Genomic DNA, 17,601 nt, shown 5'->3' with positions numbered 1-17,601 from the left:
GAAAACATACTTTGAAATGTTAAGTAGGTTGATTTACAAAGAAATTTTCCTGCCATAGAAAATAAGGTGAAGTCTGTATTTTCTTGAATAAATGTACAGTTTTAAGTCTCATTTGAACATTACGAACTGTTGTATAATAAAAATAAAGCAACTACACGCATTTGAAGGAATAATATGAGTCCTGGAATTTTCCGTTTGATAAAAAAAAGTCTTACTTCCTGTTCAATTTCAGGTATGGGTCCTTGAGACTTCTGTTGTGTCTCGTGTTATGACAGACATCTAAGGGCAAATGTTTTGCCGACTTTCCAGGATTCCTCCCTTGTGATGATTAAGATTTGACGCCCGGAATGTCTGCCTCAAAAGAAAACTGGCCTACTGCCCCGTTCAGTTTTGAGCTTGAGTCCTTGAGACTTTTCCGTGTCTTGTTATGATAGACGTGTCCACCCAATTTCTTTTAAGTCGGCGAAACCGGTGTCGACAATCATTTTGTTAAACTTTCCAAGAATCCTGGGAATGATCGTAAAGCTTTGACACCCAAAATGACCACACTTCAAGGCAACATGGATGACTTCCTGATTAATTTCAAGCATGGGTTCTCGAGACTTTTTTTTTTGGTGGTGTCCAACCAGTTTTTTTGTTGATCGGTGAAACGTGTCATGGATTATTTTTTTTGTTAGAAACTTTTTGTGAAGCCTCGAATTTGCCCTAACTGGCAGCTTCAACTCAAAGGTTTTTGAAACGGGTCCTTGAGACTTTTTCATACAATTTGGTGTCGATTGGTATAACTGGTGTTGATGGATTTTTTTTCCCTTAAACTTTCTGAGACCGATGTTGAAGATGTAGAATTCACCTAAAATGACAGACCTCATGGGTCCTTCAGACTTTTCATTTGTGGCTCCTGTAATGATAAACCAGTTCACAAAATTCCATATTGATTGGTCAAATTGATGTCCAGGGCTTTTGTAATTTTCCAGAGGGCGCTATTGAGTAACTTTTTGTTATTTTATTGGGAGAAAGCCAAACATCCAACCAACCCCCAGACTGGATTTGTATCTTCTGAGGCTAAATGTTGTGCTAACATGTCATTTGCATGTAGCATCTGCTGCGTGGTCCTCAAAGCAAAGCAATAAATTATCTTTTAAGAGCTAATAACACGCGAGCTGTTTGCAGCTGCTTTTCCTGAGAGCTGTGACTCACACACTCGGTTATTTGGGGTGGCACGTCACTCCCCCTCCGAGGTGCACCGAGTTTAGAATCAGCGGTTGGATGCTAACGATGCTACTTTTAGAACTGACGTGTTAGCATTAAGCTATAACCCTTTGAGGTGGCAAACAAAGCAGAGAACTCACCATTAGACGGGTGAGCGACAATTAATTAATCGAATTCATGATCAGTGGCATGAGATGATGATTAAGTTTGAGTTTAGCAGTAGATGAGTGAGCTGAAATTACACCGGTGAGTTAATGGGGTGCTGACGAACTTGACGGGTGATTTGATTAGTGGTGTGAATCGCCAAGTAGTGACGGCTTTGGTGTTAAATCGAGTGAGATGAGAACGAGTCGACACCCTAATGGAATTGGAAGAATTTTTGATGAAAGGGCTTTTATTAATCGGGTGGAAATGTTGAAAATAAGAAATAACCACATCTCTAAATATATACAGGAGACAAAAGAAGGTTGTTGTGTTCCCGCTGTGTTACCAGAAAGGTGAAGCGGGCAATTTGTCCTCTATGTGTGTGTGTCTGTGTGTATGTGAGTGATGGCTTGCGCTGGCACAGAAGTGTTATGTGTGTGCACCCGAGTGTGAAATGAACGCCACTGTCTACCCGACTAGGCCCCTCCTCTGACCCACACGGCACCGCCAGGGAACACCACGAAGTCAGTCTGTGTGTGTTTGTGTGTGTGTGAGAAAGAAAATGAAATGATAGCTTTTTTGCCAATTTGACATTTAAAGCAGTGTTTGTGGGTCAGCCCCGGTAGCCTGGCTGTGGGGAAAATGTTACCCGTATTAGTCACCCAGACTCATTTGTGCTGTTAGCGTAGCGGCTATCATGCTAACGAGTTAAATGGTGTCTGTTTGTCCCTCCGGTGCTGACTCATCTACCAAGAGAGGAGAAGAAGACCTAGAAGACTTGAGTTACGACTTGCTTAACCCAAGTAATGACTTGCTTGGAATTTATTGCGGACGCCGCTTGACTTACTTGGGATTTGCCAGTGTAACTTGATAGATAGCCAGAAAAAAATCAAAGGCAAAGGGTCAGAGGTGCCCGCTGGTAATCAGGAAGTCCTCTGGGAAAATTAAAACCCTAAAAAAAAAAAAAAATGTAGACGGCGGGCGAGGAACCCCAAAATGTGAGCGGGCATTGACCTGCGTGCCAACAACGTAAACAAACTGATTGGTGTTCTGCGACTGGAGTAGCAAGAATGACGGCCAGCCGGGTGGGACGCGACACGCCACGAAAAGGTCGGCCCGCTGTTCGCCCGCACGTCACTTTGAAATGGAAAAAAAAAGAAAGGCCAAAGACGGGAAGCAGCAAAAGCAAAACCATGTGTGCTTACTTTCCACAGCTTTTCCACCCGCCGCTGATAGTCGCCATTACTGTCAATTAGTTGTTGGAACATGACTAATAACGACGCGTTATGTAAGCCCGGATAGCTCACCACATGGCGGTCCGAGGTGGGACTCTGGTCTGTGCGCTCATTGTCAAACAACAAATTTTTTTTACAAACACTTGTACGGGTTGTTTGTATGTATATAAAATAGTTTGACATACTTAAAGCAACCATTTCTATATTGCCAATTTTTTGAGTGTAGTACCACATCATGCCACAACATGCCAGGCAGTACCGAGCACTACTGGACAAGATGCAGCATTGCTCCATGCTTGTTGTTTAAATCTTTATAATTCCTGTAGCATCAATGCTAATTTCCATTAGCCCATCTATAGCATTTTGTGTTAGCGTTAAGTAAGAGGACCTTTGTGAAAAGACAGTTTGCTTCATTACGTGTGTATTTTGTTGAATGCACTTTTGTTTTAGGTCTGTTTTACGCTAAAATTCAACTGGGAGTGACAGAGTGCGAAGCGTCGGGTGCGTGATTGTGTTTAAAAATGAAGTACGTATGTTGCGCATGAGTCATGTTGCTTCGACTGCACTGATTGCTTCTCCTCAGTGCATCCAATGTGTTTATGCTTCCAACTTTTCCATCCGTGTCTCTCTTGTCAATGAAGACTTTGTGACCACCACTTATTCCATGATGCGCCTGCGTAAGGATTGTTTGTGCTCAGGAACTCCTTTTGGCTGTCAACTCAGGTGGGCGGGCGTGATCGGAGTGAGCTGTCATAAATATGTCCATGGCGTTACTTGTTGTGAACTCTAAGTCGAAGTACAGGGTACTCGTGTCAAAATATTCCACCCAAGCAAACGCCGATGAGAACATTCCGTAAATTCCACTTGTATATTGTCGGGGGGGGCTGAAAATACATCTTCCTTGGCAGAGGTCACAACATTTTCAATCAATGAATTAACAACTTGGCTTCCGGGACCGCTGCTGAGAGCCTGACGTCTTTAACCTTCAGATAAGAAGAACGAAGGGCGGCCAGCAACTGTGTCAGAATTGAACCACGTGAATAGAAGCCCGCAGAGGACAACGTGAGGCAAGGACAAAAGTAGTCAGAGCGCCATTGTTCGCGCCAGGCCGTCGTTCAAACCCAGGCTTTGTTCACACCGGGTCATTACCAAGGTGAATCAAATAGTGACTGGTAATAGAACAGCGATAGCTCAGCTAGATAATGGAGCATCATTCTGATTCATCTTTCATGGTGAGAGCATTAAATCGCAAACGCTCACTTTTGACCTCGGGGGTGCTAACGTCAAGGTCAAGCAGTCCGCTGAATGAACACGGTATTTCATCGTGTAGCGCCGATTTTTAAGTGATTGTTGTATGGGTCTTTACCGCAAAAAAAAATAAATAACAGCACCCATTAGTGCCGCGCGGTAATGCTGCTAGCTCGCTGCTAGCTCGCCCAACAGCACTACCAAGAGTGCCCCAGATGACTTTGACAGCTCACGTTATCTTTTTAATCATTTAAAATGAACATCTCCTCCAGTAAGTACATTCCAAACATACACAATACTTTTTAAAATAAGTTGTTTTATTTGTGGTCACTCCATGACGTATTTTCATATATCGAGGGTGAGTTCGGAATGCAATTAACAACTGTTAACTGGAGCGGTTATGTCTTGACTTGTCGGCTGTTATCCTCGCTGGGATTTGCAAACAGCGGACTCGCCGTGTTTCGCGGCGTCAAGCCCCTCGGGAAGAGTCAACCTTTTGATTCAGACGAGCGGCAGTCTTCTTCTTATTTGCTGCGAAAGCATCTCGGCCTCATTCACTTCTCGTTGGTTAGCCGTTGTTTTCCTCGCGGCCTCCATTTTATGTCAAAGCTCGTAAACGTTGCCGGGTGGTCAACTCACGGTTCGGAGCGTAAAAAGATGAATCCCCCCTCCAGGCTGGATCTTTTATCACTTGAGTTCGGTCATTTCGGATTTAATAGACATCTTTTACTGTGGAAGGAAAAAAAATCTTTATCGTGCTTGTCGCGGAGCTCGCTCATTTATAACTAAATTCCCAAATAAGTGCTTTGTGATTAGAAAGTGAGCAAACACAAAGAAGTGGTACAAACTCATCAAGATCACTTCAAACTTTGGACCTTTATGGTGTTGATCTGCTTTGGCCTTAGTGGAGGTCAGAACTCTCAGATGAATGGACGGAGTTCAAATATATTGTTGGGATGGATAAATAAATGGCTATATTTATGTATATGCTTTTAAATCCTGCACCAGGCAGCATTTGAGTAAAACTCAATTGGACCTTCAAATAAATAGAAGCAATGTGGAAAAAACTGCATTCAATTTAAATTCAAAAAAGTCTGTGCTTGTGTATTGAGCTGGCCCCCAAACATGATTTTACCTTTTAATATCCAAAGTGACTTTAAAAAATAAAAACCATTGCAGCCAAGGCCGGTGTGAACTTTTTCATCTTAATGAAAAGAGCTGTCTGATAAGCCATTCATTGCTACTCGCTTTTCTTTTCTCCCGATCAAAATGACCAAAGATTATTTGGTTTTCACACCAAACTGAGATTAATTTCACGATACCGTGAAAACATCTGCTTGAAAAATATGTTGCAAGGGTTTACTGCTCGCGTTATAGATTTAAAAAAAAAAAAAACAGGGTTGCTGCGAACTGCATGTTAGCGTGGCATTATGGGAAGTCTGGCATGCTTCTAAAGTAGATTAAAGGAGTCAGAATAGAGAGGGGGCGCCCTCAGGGGGTCCTCTGAGAATGTATTCATGACAGCAGCCCTAAAAGCCATTGGAAGCCATTCATCGCTTGATGGGACTCAATATTGCCTTTTGCTTTCGGAGCTCACATTGTCTCCCTCGAGCGGCGTCCACTCTCGGATTCATTCCGACCGCCTGGTAAAAAAACCTTATTAACGAGGAGCAGATAAGCAAATAATATCCTCCTGCATTTTTTTTTCCCTTCCCTCCCTTCAACTACCAAAAACAATTAGCCGGCTAACAAGAAGGACGAGGAGCTGCCGATTCCTGTCCGGCGCGTCGAGTCCAACCTGGAAAAACAAACGTTCTGACAAATGGACGTGGAACGCACGCACGCACATCTGGACGGTCAGGAAGGGGAAAAAGAAAACAAATGAGGAACGCTGAGCCAAGCTGTTATTAATTACAAGATGATGAGGAGGATGGGGAGGATGATGGGGAAGGCCCTGGAACGAGAACGGATGACAAATCAGCCGCCGCCTAAGCCAGTCGGCGGGAATCCCAGGAGTTAAAACTCCAAGATGTATATGCTGTGAGAGACACTCAAACTTGAACACACAAATGGCGGCTCCTCAAAACGGGATTTTCACACATCCATCATCACGCCGCTTGTTTTTCTTTCAAATGTAAAGTTGACTTGTCAGCGCATCATACATCACGTTCATAGCACTTTTATTTATACCACAAAAAGCTGACATTTCAACAGGGGTGTGTAGACTTTTGATACCCACTGTATTCTATCTTTCGAAGAAGACAAAAACAAGTGAGCTCATTGTTGCCGCGCTAGTTTCCAAGCCATCAAGGCGGATTCGGGTCAGTGAGCTTGACAAACGACCGGCGGTGGTGTGGCGCTGACCCACAGGTCCAGTCAGGCCTATTAGGGCCCGGTCAGGTCCGAACGGATAATGCTGCTGGCCCGAGTTGTCATTAATTCCCGTTCTTTTATCAATATCTAATTATCTGATCTGTCTGCAGATGCGCAGCCCCAAGATGAAGCCCGCAGTAGAAGTCCTTAAATGGCCGATAAAGCCACGCGGCAGAGATGAAATCCGTGCTCCAGTGGCCGCGTTCTCTTCAGATCATCATCATCAGGTGTGGTCCTTATGTTATTAATTTACATTAGGTACCTGGTCGGGGAGATAAAGATGCCGTTGTGCAGAGGCAAGCCAAATATGTTCCGGCTGTGAATATTTGATCGATTTTTCTCATTTCGCACACGGGATTTTAATGCATTTTTATCGGTGTACACATTCGGAAATATCGTTGCGTCAAATGTGCCCACAAAGCATGGCCACCTTTTTAATCACCCCAGCAGTGGTCAGAAGTAACAAATTACTTAAATACAAATAGTTTGTCAAAATGAAGGATACTGCAAAAGAGAATTTCCAAAAAGTGTACCGATTAAAGGCTTTTCAATTAATTTCAACCCTAACGCTCGCCTTGGTTTATGTCCTCTTTTGGGTTAAGTACAGTTAATTTTTTTTATTCGCTTCCTAATTTCTTGCTATGATCTTAAATTGTGTCTTTTATTCATGATTTTTATGTGCTAGCTTCCTTTATTACCAAAAAATAAATAGTGCTACTTTTCAGGAGGCTGGAATGCATTCATGACATTTCAATTTATTTCAATGCGCAAAATTGATTTGAGACATTTGATATGTGGACATTCCAACCTTCGCAAATGACTCTCACTTTCTTCTTGTGGGGTGTTTGGGTTATAAACACTTGACAAACTGATTTCACCGATACCACTCGCTGCTTTTTACACCGCTTGTTGTAAAAAAAAAAAAACGGCATGAAAAGACCGTGTTTATCATCACTGCTCCTTCACGCTCAGATTCTTGTGGAAGAGATAAGCAACGCTCAGATAACACAGACAATAAAAGTCTGGAGCAGGAAGCGACTCAAATGTTTGCTTATTCCTGTGACATTCCAATGTTTTCTGTTGTACTGCAACTCCACATTCCCAACCCTCCATAGGGGGTTTTAAAATATAAATAAAACGTCCAAACAACCTATAAACACATCACATTTGGTCGGAGACCGCAAGACTTTTTATAGGGGTCACTGGCGTTGGCCATGTTGTGGAAATTTGTCGAAAATTCAATCTCCAAAGCTGGTTTCACTTAAATAACCTAAAATTTGGTTGGTATGTCTGTTATGATTAGACCCACAAAAAAAAAAAGAAGGGCAGAAAATGTGGTATTTTAGTGTGAAGCAGATAATTGAGCTCATCTAATATCTGGAAAATGAAGGCCCAGTTTTACTTGGCAACGTAAAATTGGGGAGGCATGTCGATCATGAGTAGACCCACAAAAAAAAAGTCCAAATAAGCTTTGCCTATAAAGATTTACGAAGTCTGCCGTTTTGGTTTGAAACAGCCATTTTGGGTCCCTTTGGCCATTTTTAGAAGTTCTTCAAGGTCTTAGTGATTTTATCCAGTTGCCACCAAATCTTAATGATGGACCACGTTAAATCTCGAGATTTTCTATTGTGGGCACAATGCGGTAGTGAAATTTGATGAGTTGCAAAGAAACGGGAAATTCTAATCAGCCCCTCAAGGTCTGCTCTTGACTCCTGATATTTGGATTTCTTCAAACTGCATACTCGCTCATTTTTTTGTCTTGACTTTGTGTCACATCTCGGGTTGAAGCTTTAATCACTATTTGTGGATGACTCACTTACTGATGGCGGGTATAATATTTGTCAAATTTTCCGTGCTGAGACCTCATTCAAGATGGCTGAAAAGGAACAGAGGAAGTTTTTTTTTTTTTTTTTCCAACAGAGAACAAATAAAATAGCACACAATCCCACGTTCTCATATTCCTCGCTGATCAAATTCAAGTCACAAGTGTGACTTTTTTATCAACACCAAGCGAAATGACTCCTGCTTCTCTCGTATCTCTGCAGTTCCTTCATCCGCTAAGGATAATTTCTCCTCTATTGATTTGTTCTTTTTCACATTATTTCTCGGGTTGGAGGTGAGAGGGGGGACTCGACCGTCTCCAAATGGGAAGATGATTTATTTCTTGAAAGAACAAGAAGGGCAGAATGTTCCGCCGGGTGGCACTCGTTACACCGGGGAGCTTGTAAAGGGACTTTTTCCTCTTTTGTGCTACGATTTGATTGGTGCTTTTCTATGATCATGCGGAACACGCTATGTTTCATGCTATGGTATATTGCTTTTTTTTTTTATGGTATTGCTTTTTTTTTTTATGGGTTTTTACAGTACACAAGCAAATCCGGATTTCGAGTTGCGTATTTTGCTTTGTACCGAAAAAGATGCAGCGGAATTAACAGAAAGAAGACGAGGCACAGAAAGTCTCCAGATGACTTCTTCATCAATGCTAATTTAAAATAGCCTGGCATTTCCGAGTAGATATTAGCATGAAGCTAGCAAGTTTTGAAATGAAATAGTATAAATTCTCTTTTATGTGTCAGTCATAAAAATACTCTTTAATAAATGACAAAGAGCTTGAAGCGAGCTCACTTGACCTCTTAATTGGGGAACTGCGCAAGCGAGCGACTTTTCTGCTTTTTTCTTTCGTCAAAGCGTTGGCAGACAATAGCGCTAAGAATTCTCTTAGACAAAACCGATAGTCTCACATTTCTTAACAGCCAGCGTTTGAGAACGGGTACAAAGGAACATAGTGCTTATTGAACAGTGCGTTTCAGGAAATCTAATTGTCTATATCGTGTCGATTGTTATATGGTCTCTCGAGGATTTTAATACAAACACGCAAAGCTCACAAAAGGCAGGAAGACGACATTTACATCTTCACTTGAGGCTTTCGGTTGTCTACTCAGTATTTCTTGTAAAAGTTCAACATTTGCATAAAACAACAAAAATGATGAGATCAAATAATTGTCAAGTCTAGACAATTTTACCCCGACGCTGTTTTGCACATGTCAACGGCAGACATAAACAATTTTTTTCTGTCTATATGCCAATGCGAAACAAAATTAGCTTTCATTATTGAAACAATAATCGACTTGTCGCACAAAGAACTTTGGGTTCCACCATTCTCGCATTTCACCATTGTTGATTAAATACATTGTCACATTTTATGTTGTCGGATACATGTCGCAGCTAATTTCTTGAACGTTTATGAAAAAACAAACCGTTGTTTGTGCTCTTGTCCTACAGAGTGTCTTCATGTGTTTCTGCTGGAGTTAAGTGGCTGGAATGCGCTAAACTGGAGTCACGCTGCGTTCACAACAGTTGACGGGAAATTACATTTATCCCCCCCACTTGGATCCTTTGCTCCCCCGCTAAGTCGCCGCGGCGCTGCAGTGACGGACAATACCGACCGCTCATCAAGGTAAAGGGTCACAGGTTCATCTGAAACGTTGAGGTTATTGAAAAGCGCGAACTGGTAATTTAAGGTGTTTAGTGCGTGTTTACGAGCTGGCAAATCCACTTGGTGAGTCAAGTGGATTTCATATCGTTTAGTTTCAGTCTGGGAATTGACTTCATTTTTAAAATATTGGCTTGTGCATCCAAAGGACTGGAAACATAAGAAACAAGTACTCGACTGTGCATACTCGCCGAGGAATCTTTTTGCCTGGATGAACATTCGCCCCGAGGGCATGCGGTTATTAGGCGGGTGGTCGGGTCTAACGCTGATGTCATCAAAGCTGAACAAGCTCAGCGTGAGATTCACCAGGCTGCCCAAAGACAATCTCCTGAACTTCAACGACAAGAATAAAAAAGACGAGACACGACAGGATGACTTCATCCACCTCGCTCAGAAACATCTCCTGGCCTCTGTTTTTTATCGATTATTATTATTTATGATTATTTTTATTGATTATTTTTTAGTTATTTTTAAATACAAAGTGTTTTTTCTTTCAGTTGTGGCCACTGGCTAATTTAGTTTTTAATCATGAATTAATTATTATTAATTATTAATTAATGAATTAATTTAAGCTACACTAGTAAGACAAAGTTTTGATAGCATTAAAGTTGTGCTATGCTAGCTACTTTAGCTCTTGTTGTAAAAAAAAAAACAGCAAAAAAAAATCCAAGTAATATACATTTACACATATGTAAATAAGTCACATTTTTCAAGTATATAATATTTAGTATTAGTTTTAACGGCCAGCTCTTAAACACCATTACAAAGCTACATCCAACTCTCTTGATTGTTTTTTTTTCATGTCCCTGTCAGGCAGTACAATATTCCAGACAAACGAGGCGTCCCGCTCCAAAGTATTTCCATCACCGGCAAGACGACGGTGATGAGGTCTCCTGGGCAAACAAGATGGAATTGCGCGGGTCCGCTAATGGATTGTGGAGTGCGATGTCTCCGGAGCGCTGCCAGGTAACTGTTCTCATTTTACCTTTTGCCTCCAAATGAATACAACTCCTGCTTAGATACATTTCAAGAAGTATCAAAACATAATAAGTTATTTATTGCATATATATACAATCCCTCAAAATCGAACAGAAACTTCCGAAGGGCGTAACGAACATAAATAGCATTAGCAGTAAATCCATTTGATGTAAATATTCGTTAGCGCCGCAAAGGACATTAAATAATATCCGCAGATGTGCATTTTTTTTTTTCCCATGAGGCTTTGCAATCTGCATGCAAAGAGACACGAGGGGGGGAGTGACAAATGAACGAGGCGCGGCGTTGTCAGCTCCGATTTGTCAGGTGAGAGCTGAGCAGTCGTCCTGTACGTCCAGCAGGCAGGAAACACTTGTACCCAACACGCATCGCGTGATTCATAATCACAGAATGGCAACACGAAAGGGGCGACAAAAAATGAAAGATGTTTCCACGCCTCGTCTACTACCCTGAAAATTTTTTCCTTCAAATATTCTGCTGGTACGACAGCACCGTGACACACATCTAATTAAAACCGCCGACAATCTGATTTAGTTGACATAATCGTATTTATTGTCATTTAAGTGTCGAGGAAATGACACCTGTCATTGCATCCGGGTCGTAACAAAATGAGGCAGATTTTGTTCTCTCATCACTTCAAACTTTTTTTTTTTGCCTTTCTGGCGCTCCAAAAGGGGGTGAGAATTAAAAAAAAAAAAAGTTCAGCTTTATTTGCTTTGCTTGTTGAGCTTTAACCAGGCAATATGATTATTTCCACCGGGCGTGCAGCTGTGTTTGTCTAACCAAAACTCCAATCTGTGTTGGAGATATTGCGTCTGGCGTGGGAATAGGAATCAAATCAGGTAGGGGAGGGGCGGGGGGGGGCTTTATTTACACCCGCACGCTTATTTGGAATGTTTGTTTCACGGTACAAATCACACAGCAGGGAGAATGAAATAGTGAGGTCGTTTCATACATGAAATGGAGTGTACAATATGGGAAACACGAGTGGGAATATTAAATTGACTTGATTAACATGTGTATGCATAATAGTCAGTTTTGAACATAACAGTCATAAATCATACCAGTAGTTATAAGTCTACACACCCTTGTTGATGGCAGGTCTTTGGGATATAAAAAAAATTCATATGACCCAAAAAACACATCTTCAATAGGGAAATTTAATGTAAATCAAGTGTGATATTGTGGTTGCACAAGTGTACACACCCTCTTCTGTGGGCTGTGGCTGCATCAGTCACACTCAAACTCATGTTAAACGAGTGGGCTCCATTTAAAGTGCCTCCAATTATAATCATGTTTACATGTTCTTGGATTTTTTTTTTTGTCTAGTATGGCCCACGGGCCATACTTTGCCCACCCCTATTGTGTTGTGAGCCAAAATTTGAGATTCGAGCCGGTGCTACCACTCAACAGTGGAGTGGAAAAAAAACCCCAGAGCAATTAAGGTACTTAATTTCATTAGAGGTGGGCAAGGAGAACTATCTGTTTTCCCGAGGAAATTTTCTGGAAACCAGCTGAACTTCCTGGGAATTTTCCACCTCCTTGTCTCCACCCATTCCCTAAGTGGCAAGTATAGAATGATCCAGGGGTCATCTGTAAGTAGTCGAGGAGGGTGAAAAGATCCGTCAGGCAACAAACGGCTTGGTCTGACCTTGGCGGCGGTCACTGCTAAACGGCGGGAGGAGGGGAAAATAGCTCCAGTGGAGCGGCGGGATTTATGTGGGTGACAAGTTCTTTACGAGCATTACGCCAAAGATGATGGCAGTCGGTGGTCCCCGTAAATAACCCGACGCTTACATATTTTAGTGACTTTTTGATTTATCACGGAAGCGTCATTGTTGCAGCTACGAAGCCAGAACTGAATTGGAAACGGACACTAAATTTAAACCAAAATGGCCGACGGCTCGGGATTCGCAGCGTAGGTTCCGTATTGATTTTTGCACATCCTATCATGATGAACATATGCGACCGATTTCGTATCAATCAGACGTACTTGTGGCAGAGGTTAATAGTGTGGTACTCTCTGGGACTCATCAAATTTTGTTTTCAAAAGTATACGGACTTCAAATTTGACTTGACCTCGTCGAAGCTCCACAAAATCATTTCATGCCTTGGGCCAAAATCCATCTAAAAATCAACCGCTTCAAAAATTTGTTGGAAAAGTCAGCGTTTGCCCGACTAACGTGTTTGCTTGTTCACAGCGTGAGAGCAAATGAGGATGGATTTTTTTTCAGACAGAATGATTTAGCACACTTAGGTTGGACTTGATTTAAAAATCAATCTTTGCTCCAGTAAGACGTCCCTCATCTCTTTTCTCTCGTGTGGATCAAGTATCAGCATGAAACAATTTGTTCCTCTTACTGCTACTCTGCAAACATTATTCGATTTTCCCTCTTATTGACCGTTCAGCTTTTCAACTTTGCTTTGACTTTCGAGGGAAGAAAAAATAAAATGATCTTATTTTCATAAAACTGTCCTTTTCAGTCAGTCCTGATTAAAAAAAAATCTAAACAGCATCAAAATACGACAATTTATAAATAATAAAATTTAAAGATGTGAATCTATTATTTGTCAAATAAAAATTTTGATGTGTTTATATAGTTTACAGTCATTTATCAAATTAAATGACTAGTTTAAATAACAGGTTTTTGTAAATAGTGTAAAATATTAATGAGCAAATAAATTGTATTTAATGTTGATTAAATACGTATGAATAGAGTATAATTGATATAATTGCTAATGATTATTATTCAATATCCTACAATTGAAAATTTTCAAGTTGAAAGCAGAAAAGCCCTCCTTACCACCAGGGGGGTGTGTGACCTGGACGTGTTCTGCAAAGTTTTCTGGGCTCCCTCACAAAGCGGCTTTTTTGTAAACGTATACCAGCAAACATTTGCTGCGGTTTCATCGCAGCAGGATTAGCGAGCCGCGGAGGATTTAATGCATCAGGTTGCCGGGATGGCACGTTTGAGTCGGTTCGTTCAAGGACTCACAAAATGATGTTCCCAAACAATGGAGCTGGCGAACTACCACACTCAGCTTTTAGCGGGATGGCGCTGACTAGAGAGATTAGCTCACTGCAGGGGGGCCGCGTTTGCATTGCCATCAAAGGCTGGATTTACATGGCTCAAGTCACACAATTTGGATTTTTGTGCTCTCAAGTGGCACGACAGGGATATGCAAGAAGCAGATGGAATCTCCGATTTGAATCAGACCTTTTCCGAAATAGATTGAAATCAGAAATTGAATTAATCTGCCATTGAGTCAGTATCATCTAGGCTCCATCTTTTTTTCAGTAGTGGAAATGCACAAATACATTAGCATAGCGGTTTAGCTGCTACTAGCTAGCCAAGTACATTAGCACAGCGGTTTAGCTGCTATTAGCTAGCCAAGTAGCTAGCTAGGAGCTAGTCAAAGCTTCTTCATTAACAACTCCAAAAGAAAAAAAATCCCACATGTAATGTACCTCTATCAAAATAACCAGTTTGAAATCGCCGGATTTTGTGTTGATTGTTTTAAGGTCCACTCTCCGTTTCATTTCATCCGGACGGTGTTCTTCCACACCAAACCGGTCCAAGCATGCCTTTTGTGGACTTTGTTTTGGAACAGAAAAGGAACTTCCCCAAAGCAGTGCCATAAAGTTGGAATCACAAATCCGAAAGGCCGTCATCCAAGCCCTGATCCTGATTGATTGATTCATGGATTAAGAGCCGTGTCTTGATCCTTTTTTTGTGTCTTTGATGATTTGACAGCTTTGGCTGGCGTCTGTTGTCGGCACAGCCTTTTTGGACTCGTCCTCTGATGATGATGTCACTTCTCGTTCAGTGGGAACGCCAGACATCGGGATTTCATTTGAAATCCAAAATGCAAGTCAGATGATCAGCCACGTGGGCTTCCATTCCACACGAGGTGGCAGAAGCGCTCATGTGGAAGTGCAGACAGTAAGTTTTGTAATCAAAGACGCCGATTAAAAATAGACGTACTGATTCGTTTATTTAAGTAAAAAAAAAAAAAAATGTAAAGATTTGTTTTGTGGTTTTATTTGATAAAATCTCATATTTTTTTTGTATTTCTGAGCTCTCATAGTTGCCAAAATGCTCAACTAAAAATCAGAACGTACAGTAGCTAAGTTATGAAATGTGTTTGTTTACCCTCCAACTAACCACCCATCCAACCACGCCTCCTCCACGAGACTCCCCCAGCTCCCTTCCACAAAAGACACAGCGGGGCCCAGAGGACTTAATTTGTCCCCGCACACTTTGTCCCCGGCCGGCTCCAGTGGAAGCCGTTTCCAGCGTGTAGCCGGTGACATTCCAACGCTAATGCCTGCTTTGGCTTTCCGCGTAACAAGAGTCAGATGATTGGCTGAGTCACAGCGGATCACGTAGAGCCTGTCCTTCGTCTTAATCCGCTCTCCGGTGGCCTGGAGTTGGCTTCGCCGGTTACGAGTTCGACAAAACCACAGTTTACTCTCGCCGTTCCTCGTAAAAAGCCCAGTTGTTTAGTCAGATGCCATCTGCTGCGGACTTGATTTAACACCACTGTTGTTTTTTTGCTGAGCATTGAGGAAGGAGGTCACCGGGGAACACAGCAGTGACCAATTACTGTCAAACGAAAGGGGGGGACGCTCGCACGCCGACTCGATGGAAGTCGGATCGTCGATTATCAACGTACTAAAGCTGGGGTGGGAATGGCAATTTTGTTGCCAATGATAACCATGATATCACCACGCAAGCGTTATACGATAATCGATATTGGAAGGAAAAGCTCCAAGGTTGTCTGCAACCCTCGGCGCCTTTTTTTCAACTCACTTGGGAAGAATGAAGTCACAGTCTTGTGAAAATTCATATTTATGCGTTGAGGCTTTGAATGTTTTTTTCAATTGAGATTTATATTGTAATATTTTCCCAATTCGTTTTTTGTTGCTTCTGAAAAAACAAAGTTAACGTGACAACAAAATGACCGCCTTCATTGAAAAATACGACAACACCCCACGCCGCCTTTTGTTCCACTTTTCTAATCAGCGCCGAGGCCAGTCCAATTATACCAAATGTTTTCAAAGCGATGAATTTCCAACAAGATGGTCTCGCCCGGGTAGCTAATAATAATAACACCAACAATGATAATATGCATCTCCCCACGCTGCTAATCTTCCAAAATTTGAATTTCCAAAAGAGAGCGTCACATGACTCTTCATCACTTTGAGGCTTTTTATGAAAACCTCAAGTGGTTTTATGCGCGCGCTAATTAAAAGTTCACAAAATGGCGGGGGGGGGGTGTATAAAAGCCATTCAAAATGGATCTTGTTGTCATTCCCCGCACAAGTCGTCTCCTCGCAATCTCCCGCTTCTTGGTCTTCTTCTTCCTCGTTATCAGTCCCTGCAGCCCGTCGAGCAGAAGGCTGGACGAGCGCAGGTATTGATCTCCGGGGGAAGGCGCGATCGCTGCAGTCTAACGAGCAACAAATTAGAGTCAAAAGCTTTTGCCGCCGACTCAAAAGACACAAAAGACGCGGAAAGCCGATCGAGTGAAGCGGCGGCCCTGACAAAAGGTGGAATCAAACTTGAGGGAGATTATCACCAGCTTTTTAAGTCAGCAGCTTTGATTGACTTCACACGCCGCCGCCATTACAGAAAAAAAAAACCACTCGCCGTGAGTCTAATAGAACTTAACGGCTCCTTTGATATTTATTTATCGTCACAAGGGCACATTTGACGTGTATTTGTATTTTAATCGACATTAGGATGAGGCCTGATTTTGATCTGATGAATTCGAGGCAGATTTGTGTCAGCGAGAAGGTAAATCCATTTGCTTTTAATCTGCTTCTAATCACGTCGTTTAAACATAAGCACGGCGAGAGCTGTTTATAATCTGCCGAAAGCTTTAAAAACAGCGAGTTGGCGCAAGGTAACGCGAAACATTTTTGCTTCAATATACCTCGTTTACATCGTGTTCTCCGACCGATGAGCGTTTGAAGGACCACCTGCTAGCAATCACGTCCATCGGCCGGGACTCTGCGACTTAGTCCGCTGTCTGCTTCCATTTACTCCAAAGAGTTGAAAAAAAAAAGGGGAGGAGGATATTTTGATCCTCCCAGCTATGAAAAACATAAAACAAGCGAGGCGAAGGGTCAAAAGTTTGTGGAGTTTGACAAACTGCTAATATATATTTTTTTTGCTTCAATCTCACAGCAACTGGTTCCCCGCCCCGGCGGAGTCGCTATCTCCCTGCATTAATAACGTCCTCAGCTGCCTCGGTCCCAGATGACTCCCAGCTGTAAATGGAAACAGCCAGAATAGTTTGGAGATGCTGCCACTTGTTCCAGTCTTCCTCCAGTCGCTCCCGGCTTGGAGGCCCCCAGGTACGAGCGCTTATCTGGCCGCCCGCTGATAAGAAACACGTGGAGGGGAAGCGGTGGGAAGTCTAAGTGGGGAGTCGGGGAGGGAGGGAGGGGGGGATGCATGTTACAAAAAGTTGGAGATGCTCCAGTGAAAAGTCCTTGCAATCACAGGTCACCAAAAGAACACTTAACTCTAACACAATGTTAAGCATCAGATGTGCACTATAAAAAATGACTACGCACAAATTTTGGCAACTCAACTCTCAATATATGTGACAACACGAAATTCAAATTGCATCAAACTAGTCATGAATGTCTCTTGCCAAGACTTGCACGGGAGACTCCCTTACGCAAGGCTTTGCCAAATCTTGTAAAATTCCTGCCAAATTACACAAGATTTTTTTCCTGTAATATCCACGTATTGCGAGATTTTTACGAAATCATGCGACTTGACCAATTCCTATGAGATTCCAGCTCAATCCTGTTCGATGTCCTCGAATCACACAAAATTAGATTTATGCAACTCTTACGCAACTTCCGGAAACATCTCGCGAGACCTT

The 17,601-nt window shown here is 42.2% G+C and overlaps 1 protein-coding gene across 10 annotated transcripts in view; it reads left to right on the top strand.

The window, feature by feature from the left end:
• The window catches only part of znf385d (zinc finger protein 385D), a 57,429-nt gene that overhangs the window by 7,862 nt on the left and 31,966 nt on the right, over positions 1–17,601 (top strand). For 8 of the 10 annotated variants that reach the window (XR_015860769.1, XM_088386776.1, XM_088386775.1 and 5 more), the window contains exons 3-7: positions 6,320–6,436; positions 9,492–9,666; positions 10,516–10,668; positions 14,454–14,642; positions 16,893–17,062. Coding sequence is in view for 8 of the 10 variants with exons in the window: in XM_088386776.1 (XP_088242902.1) it covers positions 17,008–17,062 (55 nt within the window). In the remaining 2 variants the exon portion in view is untranslated. The remainder of the gene's footprint in view (positions 1–6,319; positions 6,437–9,491; positions 9,667–10,515; positions 10,669–14,453; positions 14,643–16,892; positions 17,063–17,601) is intronic. The other 2 variants (XM_088386768.1, XM_088386769.1) reach the window with 2 other exon arrangements.

The sequence above is a fragment of the Syngnathus floridae genome, chromosome 10, assembly GCF_059516105.1.
Source record: "Syngnathus floridae isolate MCC-2025c chromosome 10, RoL_Sflo_1.0, whole genome shotgun sequence".
In the NCBI taxonomy this organism is placed as follows: Eukaryota; Metazoa; Chordata; class Actinopteri; order Syngnathiformes; family Syngnathidae; genus Syngnathus; species Syngnathus floridae.
This window is presented reverse-complemented; position numbering and strand designations above follow the sequence as displayed.